The sequence below is a fragment of the Rhinopithecus roxellana genome, chromosome 1, assembly GCF_007565055.1.
Source record: "Rhinopithecus roxellana isolate Shanxi Qingling chromosome 1, ASM756505v1, whole genome shotgun sequence".
NCBI classification, from domain to species: Eukaryota; Metazoa; Chordata; class Mammalia; order Primates; family Cercopithecidae; genus Rhinopithecus; species Rhinopithecus roxellana.
The window spans coordinates 96,346,765-96,372,959 of NC_044549.1; the positions used below are offsets into that span (position 1 = coordinate 96,346,765).

At 36.5% G+C, this 26,195-nt stretch overlaps 1 protein-coding gene across 6 annotated transcripts in view; it reads left to right on the forward strand.

The window, feature by feature from the left end:
* The window catches only part of IFT80 (intraflagellar transport 80), a 138,116-nt gene that overhangs the window by 54,148 nt on the left and 57,773 nt on the right, over positions 1 to 26,195 (forward strand). For all 6 annotated transcript variants that reach the window (XR_004056691.1, XR_004056692.1, XR_004056693.1 and 3 more), the window contains one exon: positions 21,037 to 21,216. Coding sequence is in view for 3 of the 6 variants with exons in the window: in XM_030928156.1 (XP_030784016.1) it covers positions 21,037 to 21,216 (180 nt within the window). In the remaining 3 variants the exon portion in view is untranslated. The remainder of the gene's footprint in view (positions 1 to 21,036; positions 21,217 to 26,195) is intronic.

A 26,195-nucleotide genomic window follows, 5' to 3' on the forward strand; every position in this document is an offset into this window, starting at 1 on the left:
GAGCAGAGCCTTGAAGAATTAGTAGTTCTCCCAGGAGACAACGTTGGGGAAGAGAGTTGCCGGCAAAAGAAACCTCTTGCGAATCGAAGTACAAAAGAATATGGTGCTTTTTGTGCAATGTCTGTAAAATTTTCATGACATAATATGAGGAGATAATACAGAAAAGATAGATGGACTAAAGTGTTTGCCATGCAGCAGAATCCAGATTTCAGTCTTTTAAAATCTAATTCTGTTTTGTGGAGCCTCCTTTGGGGTTGCTGTTGGGTAGAAGAGAGGTGAGGTAGTTGAGCCCCTGATCTCTCTCACTACCTGCAACCAGAGTAGCTCCGGTTATACTGTTTGAACGTCTAGTATAAGATTTTCTTTGAACAGCTGAAACAGTGAAGTTGGAAATTGAGTATATTAGTCGGTAGAGAGCCATGGATGATGTGTAGTAACATGGTAGTATTCAAATGTTGGAAATACTGCTTTGAGGTCAAAGGAACTGATTTGAGAGAAGGAATAGAATAAACAAAGGTGAGGAATCATGGTTTATTAGAAAAATTAAAAGTTTAGTATGGCCACAATAGTTTGGAGTTTATCTTATGGGCAATGATGAGTCACTGATCCATTTTAGATAGTTACCTTATTAGATTTGGCATTTTGGGGGAAGCATACTCTAAGATCATCATAGAGGAGAGATTAGAGTAGAGGTGCACTAGAGGCAGGATGGCTAATTGGGAGCTGTTGTAGTACAAGAAAATGATGACGTTGGCCTGAATAATAGGGAAGTAGCAGTGGAGATGGAAAAAAATAGACAGGTTCAGGAGATAAATCCTTGCTGTATAAGTAGAAAGAGACAAGAATAATTACCTGAGTTTCCATTCCTTACTGTCTGGATGTTTGCCTGAGGATAATGCCCTTTCATGATGTAATGCCCTGTTCAATCATTACAGTAGTAAACCAAGTTACCTAAATTTCAGCATTCATAAGTATCACCTGGGTATTGCAAAAATACACATTATTGGGTACTATTTGCAATATGGAGAATCAAAATCTCAGAGAATGAGGCTCTGTGAAGTGGTATTTTTAGGAAGTTTCCTAGTTGTGTTTATGCAGGTTGTCCTCAGAGGGCACTTGAAGGAAGACTTAGTGAGATGCTTGATACTCCTTTTGAGTTCTGAAATGGGCAATGCTTACTCTACTGCAGAAAAAATACCTTGAATTTGGAGATGAAATAGTAAACTATAATGCAGGTGATACCAAAAGAGAATAGTATAACAGAAAAAATTACATTTCTTAAAAATCTCAGGTAATTTATTCTTCTGACTCGTTCTAAGCATCTTCTTCATTTAAAATTACTGTTGGGGGTCAGGCACGGTGGCTCACGCCTGTAATCCCAGCACTTTGGGAGGCAGAGGTGGGCAGATCACGAGGTCAGGAGATTGAGACCATCCTGGCTAACATGGTGAAACCCCATCTCTACTAAAAATACAAAAGCAGAATTAGCTGGGCGTGGTGGCAGGCGTCTGTAGTCCCAGCTACTTGGGAGACTGAGGCAGGAGAATGGCATGAACCTGGGAGGCAGAGCTTGCGGTGAGCCAAGATTGTGCCACTGTACTCCAGCCTGGGTGACAGAGCGAGACTCCATCTCAAAAAAAAAAAAAAAAAAAAAAAAAAAAAATTACTGTTGGGTTATGTCTGCCACTTTGCTGCAGCAACAATGTTGACAGTATATGAATCATATGTGTGATGATATTATCTCTTAATGTTCTAGACGGATTCTTTTAGAATAACTAGTTGTAAATACTATTCAAACACTTAACTTTCATTCATTGAATTATCAATTTTTTTTGTTTCATTTTCTGCCTTGTATATTTCCACAAAAGAATTTGGAATTCATTTATGCAATCATTTCTTTTCTTTTTGCAAGGTTTATATTAACCCTGTAATATATCCTTTTATACAGTTATCATTTAGATTTTTATGAGTTACTTAATATTTAGATTTTTATGAGTTACTTAATGTGTTATTTATGTGTGTATGTATATCTATACTAAATATATTTATTTGTTTGATTCTTTCTGGAGAATATTTTGACATTTTATATCAAAAACCCAAGAAATAAACATATACTTTAACCCAGCAATTCCAGTTTTAGGATTTATCCTAAGGTAATAATAAGATAAAGAATGCTTAGTGGAGCATTATTTATAATTTAACAAATGAAAAGCAATCTAAATCTCTAACAGTAAGATATTATTTAACTTAATTATGGAATATAATTCTTACAATGAATTATTCGTTATTAAAAATGATCATTACTTTTATAATACCATGAAAATGTTTTAAAATATATGACCACAAGAAAAAAATAGTTACAAACTTTATGCATAGGGTGATCTTATTAGTATATATCTGTATAAATGAACAGAAAAATAGTCTGATATGATATAACAAATTTTAACAATGGTTATGTCTGGAGTTTGGTGATTTAGTCATAGGTGGTGATAGGTGAGTTTTCTTCTTTTGTGCATATCTACATTTTCAAAATGTACATTTTTTAAATCTACATTTTCAAATAAAATGTATAGTTTTTGAAAAGGGAAAAATAGCTTTATCCTTTCTTTTGTTTAGTTTTCCCTAGATTCTCTGATCATGTAATTCAGCCTTCTTTCTCTTTTTAAAAAATGTTGTTTTTTGAAGTTATCCAATTTATTTTAGAAATATGTATTAGTTAAAACATGGGAAACTATTTTTAAGGTGACATGCATTTTTTTTTTTTTTTTGAGTCTCCCTCTGTCGCCAGGCTTGAGTGCAGTGGCATGATCTTGGCTCACTGCAATTTCCACCTCCCGAATTCAAGCGATTCTCCTGCCCCAGGCTCCCAAGTAGCTGAGATAACATGTGCGTGTCACTACGCCCAGCTAATTTTTGTATTTTTAGTAGAGGCGAGGTTTCCCCATGTTGGCCAGGATGGTCTCGATCTCTTGACCTGGTGATCCACCTGCCTTGGCCTCCTGAAGTGCTGGGATTACAGACGTGAGCCACCGCGTCCGGCCTGGTGACATACATCTTTATTGGGGAATAATTCTACTCACTAAGATATAAATGCTATGAGCATTTTGAGTTTAATAAAAGTATGTAAATACTTTCTGCATATCTATTTTTTTTTTTTTTTTTTTTTTTTTTTTTTTGAGACAGAGTCTTGCTCTGTCACCCAGGCTGGAGTGCAGTGGCGCTATCTCAACTCACAACAATCTCTGCCTCCTGGGTTCAACTGATTCTTGTGCCTCAGCCTCCCAAGTAGCTGGGACTACAGGCATGCACCACCACTCCCAGCCAATTTGTATTTTTAGTAGAAACGGGGTTTCACCATATTGCCCAGGCTGGTCTTGAACTCCTGAGCTCAAGTGATCCATCCGTCTTGGCCTCCCAAAGTGCTGGGATTATAGGCATAAGCCACCATGCCTAGCCTCTGCATATCTTTTTTAAGAATGCCAAGCAGACATTGCCTTTATAGAGTTTACTTTCTTGTTGATAAGACATATAGTAAATAATTAATTATACACTCAGTTATTTAATTACAGTTGTAATAAATTTTAAAAACAGGAACAGGCTGCTCTTAGTAATGAGAACTAATATGTCTGGAGGGTCAAAGCAGGTTAGTGTGATGAAAGGGAAGAAAGGCAGCGCTTATTGAGACTCTTCACCTTTTCTTCTTACCACATAAGTAGATATGGTAACTGCTGGTGTCAACTTAGAGTAAGTTTACCCAACTTACTCTTAATGGTGTCAATTTAGACCTGAAAATTTAAGTCAGCTGGTGTCAGCTGCTTTTCTCACACAATGTTTTCTCTTTCGTAAAAAAAAATTGCCAAGGCTTCTTTTAAAAAGTACATGTTTTCTTGAATCTGGAAATGTTACCCTTAAATGTAGCCCCTTGTTTCTTTTTGTTTCTCTCGTAATCTGTAACTTAAAGTGGTATAATGAATGTATGTCTAAATAATGTAATCATTTATCCAGGGCCAGATTTTGTGAAATAATTTCAATATCAAATATATAAGAATCTAATCTGCAGAAATCATCTATAACCTAGCATTTTCCACAAATTTATCAAATTTCTATTTAGTGTTTGAGAGCTCTTCACAAATTTTTAGTTGAGGTGCAGCGTTCCTTTTTTTTTTTTCTTTTTGAGAGGGAGTCTAGCTCTGTCACCCAGGCTGGAGTGCCGTGGCGCGATCTCGGCTCACTGCCATCTCTGTCTCCCGGCTTCAAGCGATTCTCCTGCTTCAGCCTCCCGAGTAGCTGGGATTATAGGTGCCTGCCACAGCGCCCAGCTAATTTTTGTATTTTTTATTCGAGACGGGGTTTTGCCATGTTGTCCAGACTAGTCTCAAACTCCTGACCTCAGGTCATCTACTTGCCTGGGTCTCCCAAAGTGCTGGGATTACAGGCGTGAGCCACTGCGCCGGGCCTTGTTCTCTTCTTTCAACCATTGACTCCTCTCAAGTTTATGGCTTTTTTTAAAAAACAAATTTATCAGGATACAATTTGTATATGACACATTTTACCCATTTAAAATGTGCAACTCAGTGTTTTCTACGATATTCATAGGGTTGTGCAACCATTACCAAACTCTAATTTTAGAACATTTTCCTTTCCTCTAAAAGGAGTTGTGTACCCATTAACTGTCAATCCCTATTTTTCCCTACTCCACTCCTAGTCCCTGGCAACCACTAATCTACTTTTTTTCTATGAATTTGTCAAGTTTAGACATTTCATATAAATGAAATAATACATTATGTGGCCTTTTGTGACTGGCTTCTTTCAGTTAGTGTGTTTTCAAGATTCATCCATGTATCCAGTACTTTATTCTTTTTTATAGACAAATAATATTTCATCATATGTTTATAACACATTTTGTTTATTTATTAATCAGTTAATGGACATTTAGTGGTTTCAAAATTTGGTTATTAGAAATAATGCTGCTATGACTATGTGAACACATGTTTTTATTTTTGTGTGGACATGATTTAATTTTTCTTGAGTGTATACTTAGAAGTAAAATTGCTACAATAAGTGTAACCCTATGTTTAACTCTTTGAGGACCTGCCAAATTGTTTTCCAAAGTGGCTGTCTGCCTACTTTTGATCGCTGTCCAGTCTTCAAATACTTGTTTTTGTATTTTGTCTGGAGTGCATAGGTGTTATCTGTGAGAAGGCAGATCTAATAGCAGCTGTTCTGCTATTGTCATTCTTTACATATCAGAAGTTTATTTTAAATAATTGAACACGAGTTTGTAAAAATTAGCTTTGCACATTTCAGAGCTACTGCGGTGATTCTCAAGGTGGAGTGGAGTGGGAAAGCTACCTGTTTGAATTTCATCGTTCAAGAAATTTTCCAGAAAAATAGCCAAAAGGCATAAATAGTTCATAGACAAATATAAATGGCCAATAAAAACATGAAAGGATGTTCAGTTTAACTAATAAATAAATATAAAATAAAGAAGTAAATAAATAAAATAATATATTTTACCCAATAAGTTGAAAAGATTAATAACGACCTAAAACCCTCAGTTTCAGTTGAGCAGGAAGGAATTGAACTCCTTCATTTATACAGTATTAGTGGAAATATGAGTGATTTGACTTTTTGAAGGGTAGTTTGATAATACATATCCAAATGTCAGATGCACATATCCCTTGACTCAGGAATCTCTCTTCTAGGAGTTTTCTTTAAAGAGATCATTGCACAAGTACACAAAGATATATGCATATCAGTTGTCATCACAGTATTAATAGTGAAAAGTAAAAATAAATATCCATGAGCAGGAGACTGATTGGTTATTATTCTATATACCTAAAGTGCAATACCCTCAACTCATTAAAAATGGAGAAGAAGGATCATGTTTAATCATCTGGAAAGATATTTGTGATGTTATTTAGTAAAAAGACTGGGTTATAGGACAGCATGCTATTCTATGATCTCACGTAAGTAAAATTGTGTACCCATGTCTCTAACTGTATGACTAAAGGTATACCCGTTGTTGTTGGATAGTATATTTGGGCCATCTTTTCCTTCCTCTTTAGATGCTTTTGTATAGTGTGACCCTTTCTCTCTGACTATATCAGTTATACAGATGCAATAAAGGTTTTAAAATTTTCTTCAGTAAAAATGAGCAGAGGAGGAATGGTGTCACAGAAAATGGTGGAATAGGCAGCCCTAAAAATTGGTTCCTCCACTGAAGTAGCCATTAAGCTGGAAAAAATGTCAGAATCATTTTTTTCCGAGCTCTGGGATCTAATAAAAAAAACACTAGCAACCAGAGGAGTGCTTAATTAAAAAACAAAACAAAACAAAACAAAAAAGGCTAAATTTTTTGGTAAGCATTGTGGCATTTTTGCTTACTTGCGTACTGTCCCCCACTCCCAGCCTGGCAGGAGCTAAAATGATGGCAACCTGGGTTCTGGTGTGGCTTGCTGGTGTGTGTGTATTGGGTGGTGCAGTGGGGGCGGGGGAGGGGACACAATATGGACAGTGTCCTCAAAAAGTTGCGATTCTCACAAATTGCACTTTTTGACCTCTCATAGTTCCCTGAAGGACTGGCATAAAGTTTTGTCTTTGTTTTGATGCCTTAGAAATCTCTCAGTGCTGGAGTGGCATTAAAGAATAAGGGCTGAACCGGGCGCTGTGGCTCAAGCCTGTAATCCCAGCACTTTGGGAGGCTGAGACAGGCGGATCACGAGGTCAGGAGATCGAGACCATCCTGGCTAACATGGTGAAACCCCGTCTCTACTAAAAAATACAAAAACACTAGCCGGGCGAGGTGGCGGGTGCCTGTAGTCCCAGCTACTCGGGAGGCTGAGACAGGAGAATGGTGTAAACCCGGGAGGGGGAGCTTGCAGTGATCTGAGATCAGGCCACTGCACTCCAGCCTGGGCAACAGAGCGAGACTCCGTCTCAAAAAAAAAAAATTGAAAAAATAAAGAATAAGGGCTTTGGAGGGTCCTCACATGTACTGAGGGATCTAGAATGTAACATACATGCCCAGGGCCATACACATGCTCAGAAAAGACCAGAGGATGTGAGGCTTGTATCACTGGAAAATCTTTCATCTATGAACAAACAAGGAGTGAAAGCTAAAGTAGAGTTGTAGGTGGTCTGGCTATGTATTAAAGGAGTGCTTAGGTCAGAGCCAATTGACAAAGAGTGGGAGAGTATTTTTGTTCTTTCTTTTTGGCTCTGTCTGGCTGACCACTGAGATAACGGAATGGAGACTTCAGTGACCACACACAAAAAGCAGTCTGCAAAAATAGTTTGGAAAAGTCAGTAAATAGACAGATAACTGAGCCCTCAACAAGCAACAATACAAGCCTTGTTGGGGAGAGATTCTGATTTCCAGAGTTACCATATTATGATATTAAAAACATCCAATTTTCTACAAAAAATTACAAGGCATACAAGAAGCAGGAAATTACAGCCCATTCACAGGGAAAGAGATTAATAGAAACCATACCTGAGAATGCCCAGCATTGGACTTATTACAAAAATACTTTATTTTTTTCAAAGTTTTATTGTTAATTGACAAATAGTAATTGTTTATGACGTACAGGTACAATGTGCTGTTTTGATATATGTGTACATCGTGGAAGGATTATATCAAACTAATTAACATGTCTATCACCTTACATAACATTTTTTGTAGTGATAACGTTTAAAATCTTCTATTTTAGCAATTTTGAAATCTACAACACTTTGTTATTGTTATTAACCATGCTATGCAATAGATTTTGAAAACTTTCTGTCCTGTCTAACTGAAACTTGATACTCTTTAATCATCATTTCCCCATTCCCCACTACGCGCCACCTGGTAGCCACTGTTCTACTCTTTACTTTTATAGATTTGATTTTTTTATTTAACTTTAATTTTTGTAGATACACAGTAGGTGCAGATATTTATGGAGTATATGAGATGTTTTGATGCAGCATGCAATGTATAATAATCATATCGCAGAGAATGGGGTATCCATTCCCTCAAGCATTTATCTTTTGTGTTACAAACAATCCAATCATACTCCTTTAGTTATTTTAAAATATGCAATTAAATTATTGACTATAGTCACTCTGTTGTACTATCAAATAATAGTAGATCTTATTCTTTCTCATTTTTAAAATACGTATTAACTATTCCCACCCGCTCTCCTCCCCGAACCCATGACCCTTCCCAGCCTCTGATAACCATCCTTCTTTTTTTTTTTTCTGAGGCAGAGTCTTGCTCTGTCACCAAGTCTGGAGTGCAATGGAGCAATCTTGGCCCACTGCAACCTCTGCCTCCCGGGTTCAAGCAATTCTCCTTCCTCAGCCTCCCGAGTAGCTGGGAATACAGGTGCCTGCCACCACGTCTGGCTGATTTTTGTACTTTTTTTTTAGTAGAGACTGGATTTCACCCATGTTGGTCAGACTGGTCTCGAACTCTTGACCTCAAGTGATCCACCTACCTTGGCCTCCCAGAGTGCTGGGATTACAGGTGTCATCCTTCTACTCTCTATCTCCCTGAGTTCAATTGTTTTGATTTTAAATCCACAAATAAATGAGAACATGCAATATATGTCTTTCTGCACCTGGCTTATTTCACTTAACGTAGTGATCTCTATTTCAATACATGTTATTGCAAATAACAGGATCTCATTCATTTTTATGGCTGAATAGTACTCCATTGTGTATATGTACCAAATTTTCTTTGTCTATTCATCTGTTGATGGACAGTTAGGTTGCTTCCACATCTTGCCCATTGTGAACAGAGCTGCAACAAACATGGAGATAGCTCTTCGATATATTGATTCTTTTCTTTTAGGTATATACCTAGCTGTGGGATTGCTTGGTTATATGGTAGCTCTATTTTTAGTTTTTTGAGGAACCTCTAAACTGTTCTCCAAAGTGGTTGTACAAATTTACATTCTCACCAGCGGTGTATGAGTGTTCCCTTCCCTCCACATCCTCACCGGCATTTGTTATTGCCTGTCTTTTAGGTATAAGCCATTTTAACTGCAGTGAGATGATATGTCATTGTAGTTTTGATTTGCATTTCTCTGATGCTCAGTGATATTGAGCACCTTTTCATATACCCGTTTGCCATTTGTATGACTTCTTTTGAGAAATGTCTATTCACACCTTTTGCCCAATTTTTTATCAGATTATTAAATTTTTTTCCTGTGGAGTTGTTGGGTCTCCTTATGTATTCTGGTTACTAATCCTTTGTCAGGTGGGTAGTTTGCAGATATCTTCTCCAATTCTGTGAGTTGTGTGTTCACTTTGTTGATTGTCTCCTCTGCTGTACAGAAGCTTTTTTAACTTGATGCGATTCCATTTGTCCATTTTTGCTTTGGTTGCCTGTACTTGTGGAGTATTACTCAAGAAATTTTTGCCCAAGTCAACGTCCTGGAGATTTTTCCCAATGCTTTCTTGTAGTAGTTTCATAGTTTGGGTCTTCAGTTTAAGGCTTTAATCCATTTTGACTTGATTTTTGTATATGGTGAGAGATAGGGGTCTAGTTTCATTCTTCTGCATATAGATATCCAGTCTTCCCAGCACCATTTATTGAAGAGACTGGACAAAGACTTTAAATCAGTGATCTTAAATATGCTTAAAGAGCCAAAGGAAAACAGATCACAGTCTGAACAAATAGAAAATACCAGTAAAAGGATAGAAATTATACAAAAGGAATATTATAGGAATTCTGGAATTGGAAAAAAGCAAAGGATAAAAGAAGGGTACATACCCCCAGAAATGCAAAATATGTTGTCTCTTTAGCAATGAGTTTTATGCAGATAAAAATTACAATGTTATGCCATTCCCATTCATCAGAAAATGGGGAAATGGGGCTCTTTGTGGAACATTGATGGGAACATTAACTGGCACAGCTTTTCTCAAGGGTAATTTGGTAAAATCTGTCAAGAGCTTTGAAACTTTTGACATAGCTATTACTTCAGGGAAGTATAAAAGTGCATTGCATATTAATTTGCTCATTTATTTTCATATTTATCAATTCTTTTACAAATATTTATTGAGAGTCTGTTAGATGCCAGGCACTTGCCCTAGTTGTTAAAGAAAATCCATAAATAAAATAAATTCTGTGTTGTTGAAAGTTTTTATTCCATCGGATGAAAGACTATAAACAAGCAAAAGTAACATATTTTAAACAGTAATGAGTGCTATAAAAATTAAGCTGGGCAAAGGAGATGGCATTATTTTAAGTGAGATGATCAGAGAATATAAAAACAAATGTAGAAACTAAATGTACATTACTGGATGGTAAGTAAAATAAATATGGTACAAATGAATTACCTTTGGGATAAAAATTAAAAGTCATAGTACCATAATGTTTTCTATATTACATGATAAATTTTATTTTTACCTTTGATTTTTAAGAAATGCTTGATTCCAATTGTAAGGGCACAGATGTTCAAATTAACATAGTTATTATAAATAAATAAATTATACAGTATATTAATTATGCTGTATTAAACGATAGTGTCCAAGGGGAAAGATCTAAATATACAAAGTACTTGGCCTCATTTTTAATTAGCTGACATTGTTGCTTTTATTTATCAGCAGGTGGTGCTATTGCTTGTGTAAGAGATAACTTTTTTGTGATTCTCATTTTCTCTGTCTTTGACTATTCGGTTAGGCATTATAATAAAAAGGTATCTACCTGTTCATCTTTTCAATTAAAATAACTGCAATGACTTACCATGTGCAGTAACTGCTCCTAAACATCAGTTAATGTGCCCTAAATGAATGTAAGAAACTTTGCATCTATTTTCTCTTCCACTTAAACTTACTTTGTAAATGTACAATTTTATGAATTGAATTTATTGAACTTGGCCAAAGTTTATGCTTTTTTTTTCCCCCAAGAACACAAATCCACTTTTATTTACTTTTCGTTAGCTTAAATTCTTGAGGGGTACAGCATCACACAGATTCTGTGTCCAGTGGCCTTAGCAGGAAGATTTCTTTGGATTTTGGCACAAACCATGCTCCTGTTTCCATGGGCCCAAATTATCTTTCCACGGATTACTCTAGTTTGTTTGGTTTGCCACCAGGAGTCACTATGTTCTTTGTTTTGTATACATAAGCTTATCTCTTGCCCAAATAGAATTCAGTTTCATCTCTAGCATAAACACCTTCAACTTCAAGAAGAGCTGTGTACTCCCTTTGGTTCTGGAGACCCCACTTAGAGCAAGCAAACATGATCTTGTACCACAGCCTTCCATCCTATTTCCCTTTTAGACATCCTGTTCCCTGCAGGCCTCCACAGGCTCCAAGATGGCAGAAAGAGCCAAAGATTATCCTTTTGAGGATCCTTCAATGTAATACATTTATACAGGAATAGTAAAGATAAGGGTGAGGTTGGCGAGGAGATACTTTTAAAAGTCTCTATAGTCAAGTCATGTTTTTTAGTTTAAATACTTACTTCCCTGTTGAGAAATAACCTGCATGCCTAAGCAATTTGACAGAATACAGAAGGAAAAAATAGTCTCTTTGCTCAAAGGAATGTATCATTTTTTGATACATCAACACTTTATAAAAGATTCTGAATTGTTATTCCCTATATTGTGCTGTTTAATATGATTGCTTATTTTGTTTTAATGTAAGAGTAGCATTAGCATGTTTGTAGAGCCTGGAGTCAAGGCTCCAGCGGTGAGTTTACAAAGTCAAAAGCCTCTTCTGGGTCTTTACATTTCTCATCTACAAAATAGATTGTCTAAGCTAAATGATTACCTCTCTCTTTTCAACTCCATGATTCTGTGATACCTTTTCCATGGGCATTGGACATCCTGCTTGCTTCTTCTTATAAGTATTAGTGTATTGATTGTTTCTTTGTTTTTTAATATGAAGTTATTATATAGGAAGAGGCAACGCTGCAGCCTTTTCTCACTGCCAGAAGTGAGAAAAACACAAGCAGTGCTGGAGAAGTATGGCTGATCTTATGACTTCAAACTTACTCTGTTTTCTTTTAGTTGAAGAAAGTATAAGAAACCATTAAGTAAAAAGGAGATTGGTTATAAGGATACAGGGATATCTTCCAGAAGCCAGGGAAAGGATATAGCCAGACCTCAGGAATCAGGAACTGGAGTGCTAGGAGAACACAGAAAGTGCCTGTTCTCTTTGTGTCTTTTGTCTCTACTTCTGTCTGTATATCCAGGTCCTTTTTTTTCTTTTCCAGTGGATTGACCTTTTTTACCCCCCTCAGTTTATGTGCTGGAAAGTGACCAGTGTTAACGACTCTCAAGTATACGTTTTTTTATTTGAGAGAGCAGTCAGACTGAGACAAGAATCTTAATCCCAATTTTAAGCACTCCCTTAGGGAAGGGATCACTGACTCAGCTTAGGTTTGGTACACATGCCTGGTCTAATGAGTTGTGTCTAGGCAGGTTGGGGTAAGTGTACCTATTTTGGTTATTTTTTTCTTTTTAAAAGCAACTTCTTTAATAACTTAAAATGTTTTCTTTTGGATATCTTTAATAATCCAGTGTCACATGCCAAGTTCCTACCACCACTTGGTGACAACATGGTCACATGGTCAAAATATTGTTTAGGTTTTTTTTTTTTTTTTTTAAATCATTGTTAATAAGTCCTTGAAAGCCAAAACCACAAATCACAAACTACATTTAAAAAGTGGTAAGACTTTAGGAGGCCAAGGCAGGCAGATTGCTTGAGCCCAGTTCAAGATCAGCCTGGGCAACATGGTGAGACCCCCATCTCTACAAAAATTACCAAAAAAGAATTAGCCAGGTGTGGTGGCAAGTGCCTGTAGTTGTAGCTACTCAAGAGGCTGAAGTGGGAGGATTGCCTGAGCCCAGGAGGTTGAGGCTGCAGTAAGCTATGATCGTGCCACTGCACTCCAGCATGGTGACAGAGTGAGAACCTGTCTCAAAAAAAGGAAAAAAAAGTAGTAAAAATATCATTTTATGTGTTTATGCTCATATCTAAATATGAATCTTTAGAAAAAAAGGAATATACTTTTACAATCCCCAAATTAACTGCTATATTCTTCCTAATGTAACTTAATGACTGGCTGAATAATGGGCCTCCAAAGATACCCATGTGCTAATCCCCAGAACCTTCGAATGTGTTACCTAATACGGCAAAAGGAACATTGCAGATGTGATTAAGGGTAGGGACCTCTAGATGGTAAAATTACCCTGGATTATCCAGTCATCCAATGTAATCACATGAGTTCTTAAAAGCAGAGAACCTTTCCTAGCTGGGGGTTAGTGGACGAAGATGGACAGATTCAAAGTAAGAGCAGCTCCGCCTGCTGTTGCTGGCTTTAAAGGCAAAGGAAGTAGACTACAAGCCAAGGAATGCAGGTGGCCTCTAGAAGCTATGAATGGCCAGCAAGGAAATGGGGACCTCAGTCATACAACTGCAAGAAACAGTTCTGCCCACAATCTGAATGATCAAGGAAATGGACCTTCTCCCAGAGCCTCCAGAGAGGAATGCAGTCCTGTTAGCACCTTGATTTTAGCTCAGTGAAACTCATGTTGGGTTTATGACTTAGAGAACTGCAAGATAATCAATTTATGTTTTTCTAAGCCTCTAAATTTGTGGTAATTTGTTACAGCAGTAATAGAACACTGCAGATATACCTGCAAAGATATAAACTATATCTTTGTAACTGCATTTTAGGGCCAATGTTAGCAATGAGTCATGTAGGTAGTAGATAACTTGGGAAGGATTTCACCTTCTTCTTACTGATAAAAAAATTCCCTCACTAGCTTTATTGCTTTTATTTAAGAAATTACTTCTTAAAATATAATAGTATCATGGGAGTAACACATTAAACTTATTTTTATCAGGTCCTTTTCTAAGTAACGTGGCTAGTTGAGAGCAGACTTCAGAGCATGTGAAGAGAGGTATAGAATATTTTTGCCCAGGAGATGGCCCTTTATGGAGAGATTTTGGCTAGTTGTAGAACACCCTCAAGGTACTGGATATTTGAGGAAATGCCAGTGATATTTGCTCAGAGCTAAAAACCAAATTCGTCAGCCTCACACTTTTTCAAGACTGCCCTACCTTTAGACAAAGTTGTTGCTTAAAAGAAAATTGGCCTAAGGGAAAAATAGAATGCAAAAAGAAGTTTTAAACTCTTTTATAATCATGTGTTTGTGGTATTAATAGTGTTATTCTGAGTATCTATATTGATGTCTTAAGAATTGGGATTTTTAGGGCTGGGCGTGGTGGCCCATGCCTGTAATCCCAGCACTTTGGGAGGCTGAGGTGGGTGGATCACCTGAGGTCAGGAGTTTGAGACCAGCCTGGCCAACATGGCAAAACCCCACCTCTACTAAAAATACAAAAATTAGCCGGGTGTGGTGATGGGTGCCTGTAGTCTCAGCTACTCAGGAGGCTGAGGCAGGAGAACCTGGGAGGCAAAAGTTGCAGTGAGCCAAGATTATGCCACTGCACTCAAGCCTGGGTGACAGAGCAAGACTCCGTCTCAAAAAAAGAAAAAAAAAAGAATTGGGATTTTTTTTGCCGAATCGAGTTTGACATCAGCCTGAAAAACATAGTGAATTGAAACTCTATCTCAAAAAAAAAAAAAGAATTAGGATTTTTTTGGCTAATTAAAGGAGATTCTGAGGTAAGATTGGTGAGGGTAAGTAGAAATCCAATAGTTCCTGGATTGGAATGGAAAGCATTAGAGTTTGTTTTTTATGTTGAAAAAATTACCTCTTTCTGTCCACTAAAAAGACCTAGAAAAGCAATGATCAACTCAGTAATTGTATCCAAGCACTTGTGGGCATTCTTTAAATAATATTTTCCACATTTTTATAACATGAACCAGAGCTCCACTGAGAATTCCCAGTGTAAGTCAGGAAATCTAAAATATGAATCTGGACATTTTATCATACTAGGAAACAAGGAAAGTGTCTAAAAAAAGAAAAGCTATGAGAATCTGTCAAGAAGACTAAAAAAAAAAAAAAAAAAAAAACCCAAGTTGAAAGAGATCTGACTGGCTAAAAGTGAGCCAATTTGAAACAGGCACAGTAGCTCACGCCTGTAATCCCAGCACTTTGGGATGCCGAGGCGGGCAGATCACAAGGTCAGTAGATCACAACCAGCCTGGCCAATGTGGTGAAGCACCGTCTCTACTAAAAATACAAAAATTAGCTGTGCGTGGTGGCAGGTGCCTGTAGTCCCAGCTACTCTGGAGGCTGAGGCAGGAGAATTGCTTGAAGCCAGGAGGCGGAGGTTGCAGTAAGCCAAGATCATGCCACTGCATTCCAGCCTGGGTGACAGAGCGAGACTCTGTCTCAAAAAAAAAAAAAAAAAGTGAGCCAATTTGAGCATTCTATTTATTGAAACACATCAAAGGTGTATATACCAACTGGTATAACGAACCGCTATTTACCCATTACTCAACTTCCAACAATTATCAACTAATAACATATCTCATCTGTACCACCACCCACTTAAGCAAATCCCTGGCATCCTATCATTCTGTCACCAAATATTTTAGTATATATCACTGAAAACACAAAGTCTATTGTTAACTTAACCTCAATACCATTATTAAATCTGAAAACAATTAACAGCAATTTTTAAGTATCATCAAGTATCTGGTCACTATTCAAATTTATATTTTTGAAAAGTAATACAATCATGTACCACATAATAACATTTTGGTCAGTGACAGACTGCATGTATGGCAGTGGTCCCATAAGATTATAATGGAGTTGAAAAATTCCTATTGCCTAGTAATGCCATAGCCATCCTAGTATCATAGTACAACACGTTACTTACGTGTTTGTGTTGATGCTGGTGTAAACATACCACTGCGCTGTCAGCCATATAAAAGTACAGCATGTACAATTATGTACAGTACGTAATACTTGGTAATGATAATAGATGATTGTGGTACTTGTTTATATATTTCTTATACTATCCTTTTTATTGTTATTTTAGTGTGTACTCCAATTTAAAAAAGAAGTTAACTGTAATACAGCCTCACACAGGTCCTTCAGGAGGTATTGCAGAAGAAGATATTGTTATCATAAGAGATGACAGCTTCATGCATGCTATTGCCCCTGAAGACCTTTCTTTGGGCAAGATGTAGAGGTGGAAGACAGTAATATTAACGATTCTGACCCTGCGTAGTCCTACGCTAATGTGTGTGTTTATATCTTAGTTTTTAACAAGAAAGTTTAAAAAGTAAAAAACAAAACAAAAAATTTTAAAGATAGACAAAAACATAAAGAATAAGGATATAAAGAAAATATATTTATACAGCTGTCCCAACATGTTTTATTTTAAGCTTAGTGTTACTACAAGAGTCAAAAAGTTTAAAAAATTAAGAGGTTTATAAATTTAAAAAGTTATAGTAAGCTGAAGTTAATTTGTTATTGAAGAAAGAAAAATACTTTTTAATGAATTTAGTAGCTTAAGTATACAGTGTTTATAAAATTGATAGTAGTATGCAGTAGTGTTTCAGGCCTTCACATTCACTCACCATTCACTCCCTGACTCACCCAGAACAACTTCCACACCTGCAAGCTCCATTCATGTAAGTGTCATATACAGGTATACCATTTTTTATGTTTTAATGCTGTATTTTATTATCCCTTTTTTTGTGTTTAGGTATGTTTAGGTACACTACTATCGTTGTGTGACAGTTTCCTATAGTATTTGGTACAGTAAGGCGCTTGATAGGTTTGTAGCCTAGGAGCAATAGGCTATACCATATAGTCTAGGTGCTATATTATTTATATTTGTGTAAGTACACACTATGATGTTCACATGATGAAATCACCTAATAGCCCATTTCTCAGAATGCATCCCCTTCATTAAGCAACACATGATGGCAACTAACTGGAAATAATAAAGAATTTATCCTGCCTTTGATATATATACCCCAGGGTAACCAAATAGGTGATGAGAAGATATTTCTTTTTCTAAAACTATTGTAGTTAGTAAGTGAAGAAAAGATTAGAAGATTGCCCATTTTGCAGCCCTACTGAATTAGTAGATGTAGGCAATGATCGTTATTTACTAAAAGCATAAGAAGAAAGGCAACAGATGTTAATTGCTTCCTACTGGAAGTACATGTCATTACTCTTATTCATGTAATGCTGTCCCAGCATCCATTTTGTTGTCTTGTCCCTGACTTTTGACCCACCTATTCTGAGATAGTCTCCATCTAGTTTGCATTTTATCTTCTAGATAGATAAGGCCCCATACCCCGAACTGTTTGATCACCTTCTACTTTTAAGTGTTAGGAACCTGATAATGTAATCCACAAGTTCCCATGCTTATCCTTGTGCTCCCTTCAATCAACCCCACCTAGGGGTCGCCAGGGGAAACCCACCTAGGTAACACCCTGCACACCAATAAAAACTTCCACCTGAAGGTCTCACCCTCTCTCTCTTGCTTCCCATCTGCTGGTTGAGCGTTCATGTTCTTGATGACACCCCACACCTTCCCATTGGCTCTGCCTTCTCGCTTAGACCTATGAGTAGTAAACCTAATCTTTCCATGAATGTTCCTCACTGTGCCACACAAAACCTAACTTAAATACCTCACTTAACAAATTGCAACAGTATACAACATCACCTATGAAGTTTTCTTGCCAAAAATATGGAACCTGAATCTGATCAAGACTCTAAATCTAACTACTAATTTACAGGAAATAAAGGAGACAGAGGAAATGTTAAATAACACTATGAGAATGCAGAAGCCAAAATCCAGACTGGGAAATTTTATAGGACATACGACCCAGTTTTTTCAACAACCACAAAATTACAAGGGGACGTCAGGCATGGTGGCTTATGCCTGTAATCCCAGCACTTTTGGAGGCCAAAGCAGGAGGATCACCTGAGCTCAAGAGTTCAAGAGCAGCCTGTACAACATAAACCTCATCTCTACTAAAAATAAAAATCCCAATGTCTTGGCATGCACCTGTGGTTCCAGCTACTCAGGATGCTGAGGTGGGAGGATCACTTGAGCCCGGAGATTGAGGCTAGAGTAAGCTATTGCATCACTGTACTCCAGCATGGATGAAAGAGCAAGATATTGTCTCAAAAAAAAAAAAAAAAAATTACAAGGGTAAAAAGATGTGGAAGGAGAACATATAGATCTTACCCATCAAACATAGTGGTTCTACCTGATTTGCATCTTAATTGAAACAAACTGGAAACAAATTGGAAAAAAAATGGCAATTGGGAAATTTCGAACAGTGACTTAATGATGGTATTGAAGTTGGGTTTAAAAAGTCTTTTATCTTTTTAGTGATATATAGTAGTTCTTCCTTGTCTGTGGCTTTGCTTTCATGATTTTTCAGTTACCTATAGGCAACCATGATCTGAAAATATTAAAGGGAAATTCTAGAAATAAAAATGCATAAGTTTTATATTGCACACTGTTCTGAGCAGCATGATGAAATCTCAAGCCATTCTACTTTGTTTTCCCAGGACATGAGTCATCCCTTTGTCCAGTATATCCACTCTGTATACACTACCCACCCGTAAGTTACTTAGTAGCTGGCTTAGTTGTCAGATCTACTGTCACAGTATTTCAGGGCATGTGTTCAAGTAACCCTTAGTTTTCTTAATAATGGCCCCAAAGCACAAGAGTAAGGATGCTAGCAATTCAGTGTGCCACAGAGAATCCATAAAGTGCTTCCTTTAAGTGAAAAGGTGAAAGTTCTCAATTAGAAAAAGATGGTATGCTGAGGTTGCTAACATCTATGGTAAAAATGAATCTTCTATCCATGAAATTGTGAAGGAGGAAAAATAAATCTGTTCATAGTGTTAAATAGACAGTACAGAACTATCTGTGGTTTCAGGCCTCCACTGGGGGTCTTGGAACCTATCCCTGTGGATAAGAAGGGACGACTATGTACTGAAATATTTATTGATGAAATGATATGATAGGGATTTGCTTCAAATAATCTGGGCCATGGAGAAGTGGATGGTGGTACAGAGGAGATGAGAATTAGCCATTAGTTGATAATTGTTGGAAACTGGGTAACAGGTAAATGGGGGTCTATTATGCCAGTCATTCTCAAAGTGTGGTCACTGGCCCAGTAGCTTCAGGACCCTCTGGGAGCTTGTTAGAAATACAAGTTTTTTGACCCCAGCCCACATCCACTAAATCAGACACTCTGGGGTCGGGCCCAGGAATCCATTTTAACAATCCTTCTAGGTAACTCTGATGCACACTAAAGTTTGAAAACCACTGCTTTGTATTATTATTCCTACTTAAGTTTATGTTTGAAATTCAAAGAAATAAAAAGTGCAAAAGAAAATAATTAGTTTATGAATATAACAAGCCAAACTAGGAGAAGCTGGTTTAGAGGCTAAGACAAGGTTGTATAATTGTCTTAATAGTTAGCCGATGACACTGAGCTCCCAGAGATTATGACTTATCCCCATGGTTAAGGAAGGAGTGTTATATGAATGTATGGTTTTAAAATAGAAATTAAACTAAGATCTCTGTTTCTTCTACACCATGAGGATAGACTAGATTTAGAAAGAGAGATATGCCATAAGCCTATATGTTAATATATCAAGACTCATTTGTCATTACCAACCACTTTTAATCTTTATGTAAAATAGTATTCATGTAGTGTTTCATAATTCTTTTTTGTCAAACACAAATGAATTAATTTCATTTTATTGCCCAAAGCAGGTTATTAGCATCTTTGAAGTTCCCAGTCTTCTACAGTTATTTTCAAAAGATGACTTCAAATATTATATGTATTCTTTTTTTAATTGATTCTTAATTTTTGAAAAGGAAGTTTCTAGTATTTTCATACTGCTGATGAAGCAAAGGTTATGGTTTGTTCATTATCTTCTCCTTGATAACTTTATTATTAGGCCTTTACTGAAGCCATTAAAGCAACAGTTAGTGGCTCTAAAGCTGGAGGGTGGGGAGAGTTGTAAAAGAGTGTCAGCAAGGGGTCAAAGAGACTTTCAGTATGTTTTTGTTATGTATGAACTTTTATTAGGAATTTTAAATTCTTGTTTTGTAATAGTATCAATTAGTAAATCTTTATATTTTTCCATTCCCCCAGATTAGTTGTCAGAGTGAGCCTGTAGCTAATAATGAGTATTTCTGGAAAAAAATAATGTAAAACAAACAAACAAATTCTATCTATCTATGTATCTCTCTCTCTCTCTCTCTCTCTCTCTCTCTCTCTCTCTCTCTCTCTCTCTCTCTCTCTCCAGCCAAGAGCAACAACAACAAAATCAAGACTGTGATTATACGCTGTAAGGCTGGAGAAATGGAAAGAGAATATGAAGAGAATATGTATATAAGTTTAGTCAAATTAATCATCCTAGCAAATAGCATATGCTGCATCTGAAAAATGAAACAAGTGCATATAATACCATGTATTAAAAAGTTTGCTTTTTTCTTATGTCTTACTTATACACACACACACAAGAATCTCTTTTGTCCTATTTAATGCTTATTGATATCTCTAAATAACTTTCTCAAATAGATAGGTTCTAGGAGAGGTTATACTTACTGCAGTCTGTTAAAAAAAAAAAAGAAAAGAAAAGAAATAGATCCAGTTTCATGTAATCTCATGACTTAGGATGTGTGTCAGAGCTATTTTAGTTACATTGTGTGTTGAGTTTCAATTTTTTTGTGACATTCTTAAAATATTGTAATGAGATTTTTTTTAGATGTAGAGACTATATATTAAGAATGAATAATAAGATGTCTTTGTTTTTTCTACAGAATCTTTGTGTTTACCTATTAAGTATTATTACTGAAAAGGAATAGTAAACATTGAAATGATGTGGGTTTTTTACAGTTCTTGAGATATTTCATACACTGTTTTATCATGATGTTCTACTGTGGACTTTAACAATTACATCTGTATTTTCCGTTCAGTACACTGTAATTTTAGTAAGAAAAATATTTTAATAATTCCAGAACTGATATTCTTTTAAAAATGATCTTAATATATTGTCATGTGCCTGATTTAAAACTTCCTAAAAATGTTTTTCAATAAGTCCATTTTTTTCTTGTTTTTTTCTCCCCTAGTGGTCATATGCATTAGAAAAACCGAACACTGGCAGCATATTTAATATTGCGTGGTCTATTGATGGCACTCAGATTGCTGGAGCCTGTGGAAATGGACATGTTGTTTTTGCACATGTGGTGGAACAACATTGGGAGTGGAAAAATTTTCAAGTAACATTAACTAAAAGAAGGGCCATGCAGGTATGATTATGTTCCAAGATTGATTAAACCTGCTTCTTTTCATATTAGTTAACTGTACAGAATATGGAATTATTTTCATTAATTATATTTAGTCAAGCTTATAAAAATTCAGTCACATTAGAAATATTTTAACTATGCCATTAGTCACTTTCTCTGACATAAAAACCTTTCACAGATATAGAACCTGAATGCCAAAGCTACTCGGTTATGCATTTAGTACAAATATGGTGAAATTGGAAACACTGAGGAAATATGTGGATTCAGTGAGGGAAGGAGAGAAAAAGCTGTAACAAATAGGAGCATATTGGATTTGACTCCTGGAGCTGAATCCAAGGCAGGCCTAATCTGCCAGTTACTGACAGGGTTAATTGTTTTACTTATTTGTAATTGGATGAACTTATTTAACCTGATTTTTTTTAAAAAAATTTATTTTAAGAATTACCTAAGGAGAGTCAAAATGGGAAAATGGTATAGGAAGTTCTTATTAGGAATTAAGAAGTGTAGGGGAAGAAAAATATCTCTACCCATCCTAGGCTCATGACTGAGGTCCCTATAACAAAAGACATATTAACAAGAAAAAAGCATATAAACTGATTTGATGTAAGTTTTACATGACACCGGAGCCTTCCTGAAGAAATGTAGATCTGAAGAAACAGTTAAGCCTGTGTGCTTTTACGCTACGTTTGATGAAGAGTAAACAGTTGTGGCGATATGCAATAGGCCAAAAAAGGTATGATCTAGTGGTAATAAGCTGGGGAAAATTTAGCAAGACCTGCATGTTTAGATTCTTCTCTGTGTCCCTGTGTCTTCAGAAATAAGGATGTAACTTTCCTCTGGGTATAGGGAGGGTACCTCTCACATGAGAGTCTTATGACCTGCTTCAGGAAAAGGTCAGAAAATCCTTTCTAGGTTTTATGACCTGTGTGAGAGAAGAAGAGTTGGGGAAGGTCAGACTGACCTCCTGCTGCTCTTGTTTTATCAAATTCCTTTAGCTTAAAATATTCAGTATGCCATAGTGCCATAATAGTGTATCCTCAATCCCATCAGAAGAAAATTTTGAAGTGAAATATTTTGTAGATAAATACAAGGAGGTTGGGATGTGGCAATGGGAAGTAGGGAGAAACGTTTTACAGGTCAAAAGTCATCAGTGGGAGGGCACAAGTATCCTCATGGCTCATCTTTGTCTCTCTTTCAGGGCCTCTAGCCCAGTGCCTTGCCCTTAATATATTAATAATTAATTGAAGAAAGGTATAAGGAGAAGATCAAAGTGCAATGTGTCAATAGAAATCCTCTGAAAAAGAAGGATTCAACCTTTCTCTTCTTCCTTTTGCCTGTATCAATTGCCTCTATCTTCAGTATTCATAATTCATATTATTACTATAAAAATGTAGAAGCATGGGCAGGTCTATTCAAATATTCTGTTAACCCACATATCCAATATTATCTAGTGATAATATTGTCACTAGATTACTAATAATTAGGTATGTTATACTTTTTCTTTATTCTGCTTATTTATTTTAAAATTATAAAACTTTTTATTTAGATAATTTAAAACACACACAGAGTAGTATATTGAATCCCCATGTGCTCATCACCCGGCCCCAGTAATCACCAATTCATGCTTCAGCCTGCCCGGTCCATGTCCTGTCTACTTTCCTTGTTCCCCAAATTCAGACATTGTATTTCATTTGTAAATATTTTAGTATATATAACTAAAAGATAAGGACTCTGTTTTAACATAACCACACTACCATTATCATATCATATAAAATAACAGTTTCTTAACATTATCAAATATCCACAAAGTGTTTAAATGTCCAGTTGTTTCCTACATGCCACAAAACTTTGTTTGAATCAGGATCCAATTTTACATATTGCAATTGGCTGATATATTTTTTGAGTCTCTTTTCATCTGTAGAGTCCCCTTCCATCTCTGTATCCTGCCCTGCAGTTTGTTTGTTGAAGAGCCAAGTTATCTGTCTGGTAGAGTTTCTCAGTCTGGACTGGGCTGATTGTATCTCCATGGTGTGATTTGACATGCCCTCCATCTTCTGTGTTTCCTTTAAGAAGGATTTAGGATCCAGATGATGGTTTAATATATATTTCTTCTAATTAACCTAGGATCTAAACCATTATAATATTCTGTATATGACATGGAATCCATTGTGAGTTCTAATCAACTAATTGGGGTATAATATTATATTTATAGCTAATATAGTAGTGCTAAAATGTTCTAGCCTTAATTACAGAAATGCCCCAACATAAGACTATATCTAGAAAGAGGAGTTCTTCTTTCATAATAAAAAGAAATTATCCTAGTGATGAGAGGATTTTTATGTGAAATAAGATGAACCGTGGAAATGCTTAAATGGCTTATCTAATCTAAATTATCTTTGTGTTTAAAATAATATTTATAGATAATTTTTTAAAGTTTTAAACTAGAACATTATTTTTATTTTTTAAAGAGGTTTTACTTTCTCCATGTTATAAAACATTTGACTGCATTTTTGCTAAGTTAGGCCTATTCACTGTTTCTTTTTAGAATGATTTTATTCACTCATTCAATGGATATCTATTGAGTGATCCCTACTTGCCAGGCATTGGGTTAAACAATGAGGAATACAGTAGTGAACAAGACAGATTTGGTCCTTGGTTTTATGGACCCCCTAAATTATTTCCTTGAAATTTTTTTCATAAATTCAGCTATAATTGATTTAAAGTGAAAAATAAAGGAAAAAAAGGAAATTTATTGATTCATGTGAAGTTAAGAGATAGACTGACTTAAGAGGCATTATTGGTTCAGAGGCTTAAATAATGCCTAGAGGACTTCGTCTCTTTCTCTTCCTTGACTCTTCTTTTCTCTGCAATTGTCTTAGTTTTCAGAAAGGCTCTATTTTGTGGCCTTGGTAGTTCCAGACTGACATTCTACCAACTTCAAGTTCAGTGAAAAGAGTGCTTTTTTTCCCCTAGTAATTCCAGGAGAAATCTCAGCCTTGGATTTCATATGCTGAGCCTGAGTCAAGTGTATTTACTCAGGGAGAGGCAGGGGAAAATGAGTCAATCCCATCTAGCCAGTCACTGAGAATAGTGGAAGGAATGTTTTCCTAAAGGAAAATCGATGTATATTTATGAGAAAAGATGTCATTTGATTCTGGGCAGACAAAAAATGATAGATAGGTATATGCTATAGTCTATCCTTGAGCAGTTTAGCAGCTATAGTGTGTTAGTTATTTATTGTTGCATAATGAATAACCCTAAACATAGTGGCTTAAACAGCAACAATTATTATCTCTCCTTTTCTGTGAGTCAGGAATCCAGGCATAGCTTAGCTGGGTCCCCTGTTTCAGTCTCACAAGGCTGCAAACAAGGTGTTGGCTGGGACTTTAGTCTTATCTGAAGGCTCAACTGGGGAAAGATTTGCTTTCAAGCTCACTGACATGATGGTTGGCAAGATTCCGTTCATCAGTGTCATTTGCACCTGCGGGCCTCAGTGTTTTCTTGACTATTGACTGGAGGTCTCCTTCAGTTCTTTGTATGTGGCCTCTTCATAGGGCAGCTCACAACTTGGTGGTTTGCTTCAGCAGAGCAAGCAAGAAGGGCCAGAGAGAGTGCAAGCAAGACATAAGTCACAGTTTTTTATAACCTGAGCTCAGAAGTGACGTCTCATCACTTTTGCCATATTCTATTTACTAGAAGCAAGCTATTAGGTCCAAACCACACTAAATAGAGACATTTGCTCAAGGGTGTGAATACCAGGAGGCAGGGATCATTGGGAGTCACCTTACAAACTTCCTTTATTCATATATATGGATATATATTCAACCTACTCATATATATGGCTCAGAAATATACTAATTTATCATGCAGCTATTTCATATGTGATTGAAAACAAACCCATCCCCTTTCTAAAAAAAGATAACCTAGACTCTACGGTTATTGCATCCAGCTCCAACTCTCTGGTTTGGAAAACTATACATAAATATGTATTTTAATTCTTCTCCCCTCCCCTCCCACTCTCCATATTCCCAGTTTACAATGGCTAAGGGAAAAGAGGGTGGCTGCAATGAAAACAATTTGGAAAAGGGGAGAAAGGAAAACAACACACAGTGATTATCCACTTATAGCTAAAATCCACCTGGTGAGTGTGAAAGGAAAATAAAAATCTTGAGACCCCAAACTCATTATGTCAAAGGGCAAGGGTAAGCTTGAGAACTAAGTCATGCAAAACTGCCTCTCATTTTGTTCCTAAGTAGATAGCTGCAAAGATAGAACACATACCTCCCCAGAGGGCTTCCCTTGCAATATGCTTACAAGTAAATTCCCTGTAGGCCCCAAGATCTTTACCCTACAACAGAGTTCTGTTGAATTTCACCCTAACAATGTAAATTAACAGCTTATCTTCACAGGTATGGGAGAAAGACAAGACTAGAAGTCATCCCTCTGCTCACCAGAGACAATGCATATTTCACTGCTTCTTCTACTCTGTGTTTATCTTTTGTAAAAATTCAGATTCACTGCAAGGGGAATGCATAGTTGACTATCCCTGTACCTCTTTTCATTTGCAACATGTGCATTCAGTGAGCTCTAATCAAAGCCTCACAAGAATATGACCATACCCTCCCTCTCCTCGTCTCGTCTCTTCTCTTCTCTTCTCTTCTCTTCTCTTCTCTTCTCTTCTCTTCTCTTCTCTTCTCTTCTCTTCTCTTCTCTTTCCCTTTTCCCCTCCTGCCCACTTTTTTTTCTCTTTAAATATTGAAGCTCTCCAAACCCTTTTTGGAAAAAGCATGGATCACAGATGTTCCTGTGATTTTGTGTTCCTTTTTCCTGGGCACATCCCCAACCTTGGCAAAATAAACCTATGAATTGATTGAGGCTCGCCTCCAGTCATTTTCTTTGGTTTTACCCCAAGAATATCCTGAGAACGTTTTTAGCAACAAAGTAGTTGCTTGGTCAGTTTGTTAACTCCAGTTTGCCTTTCT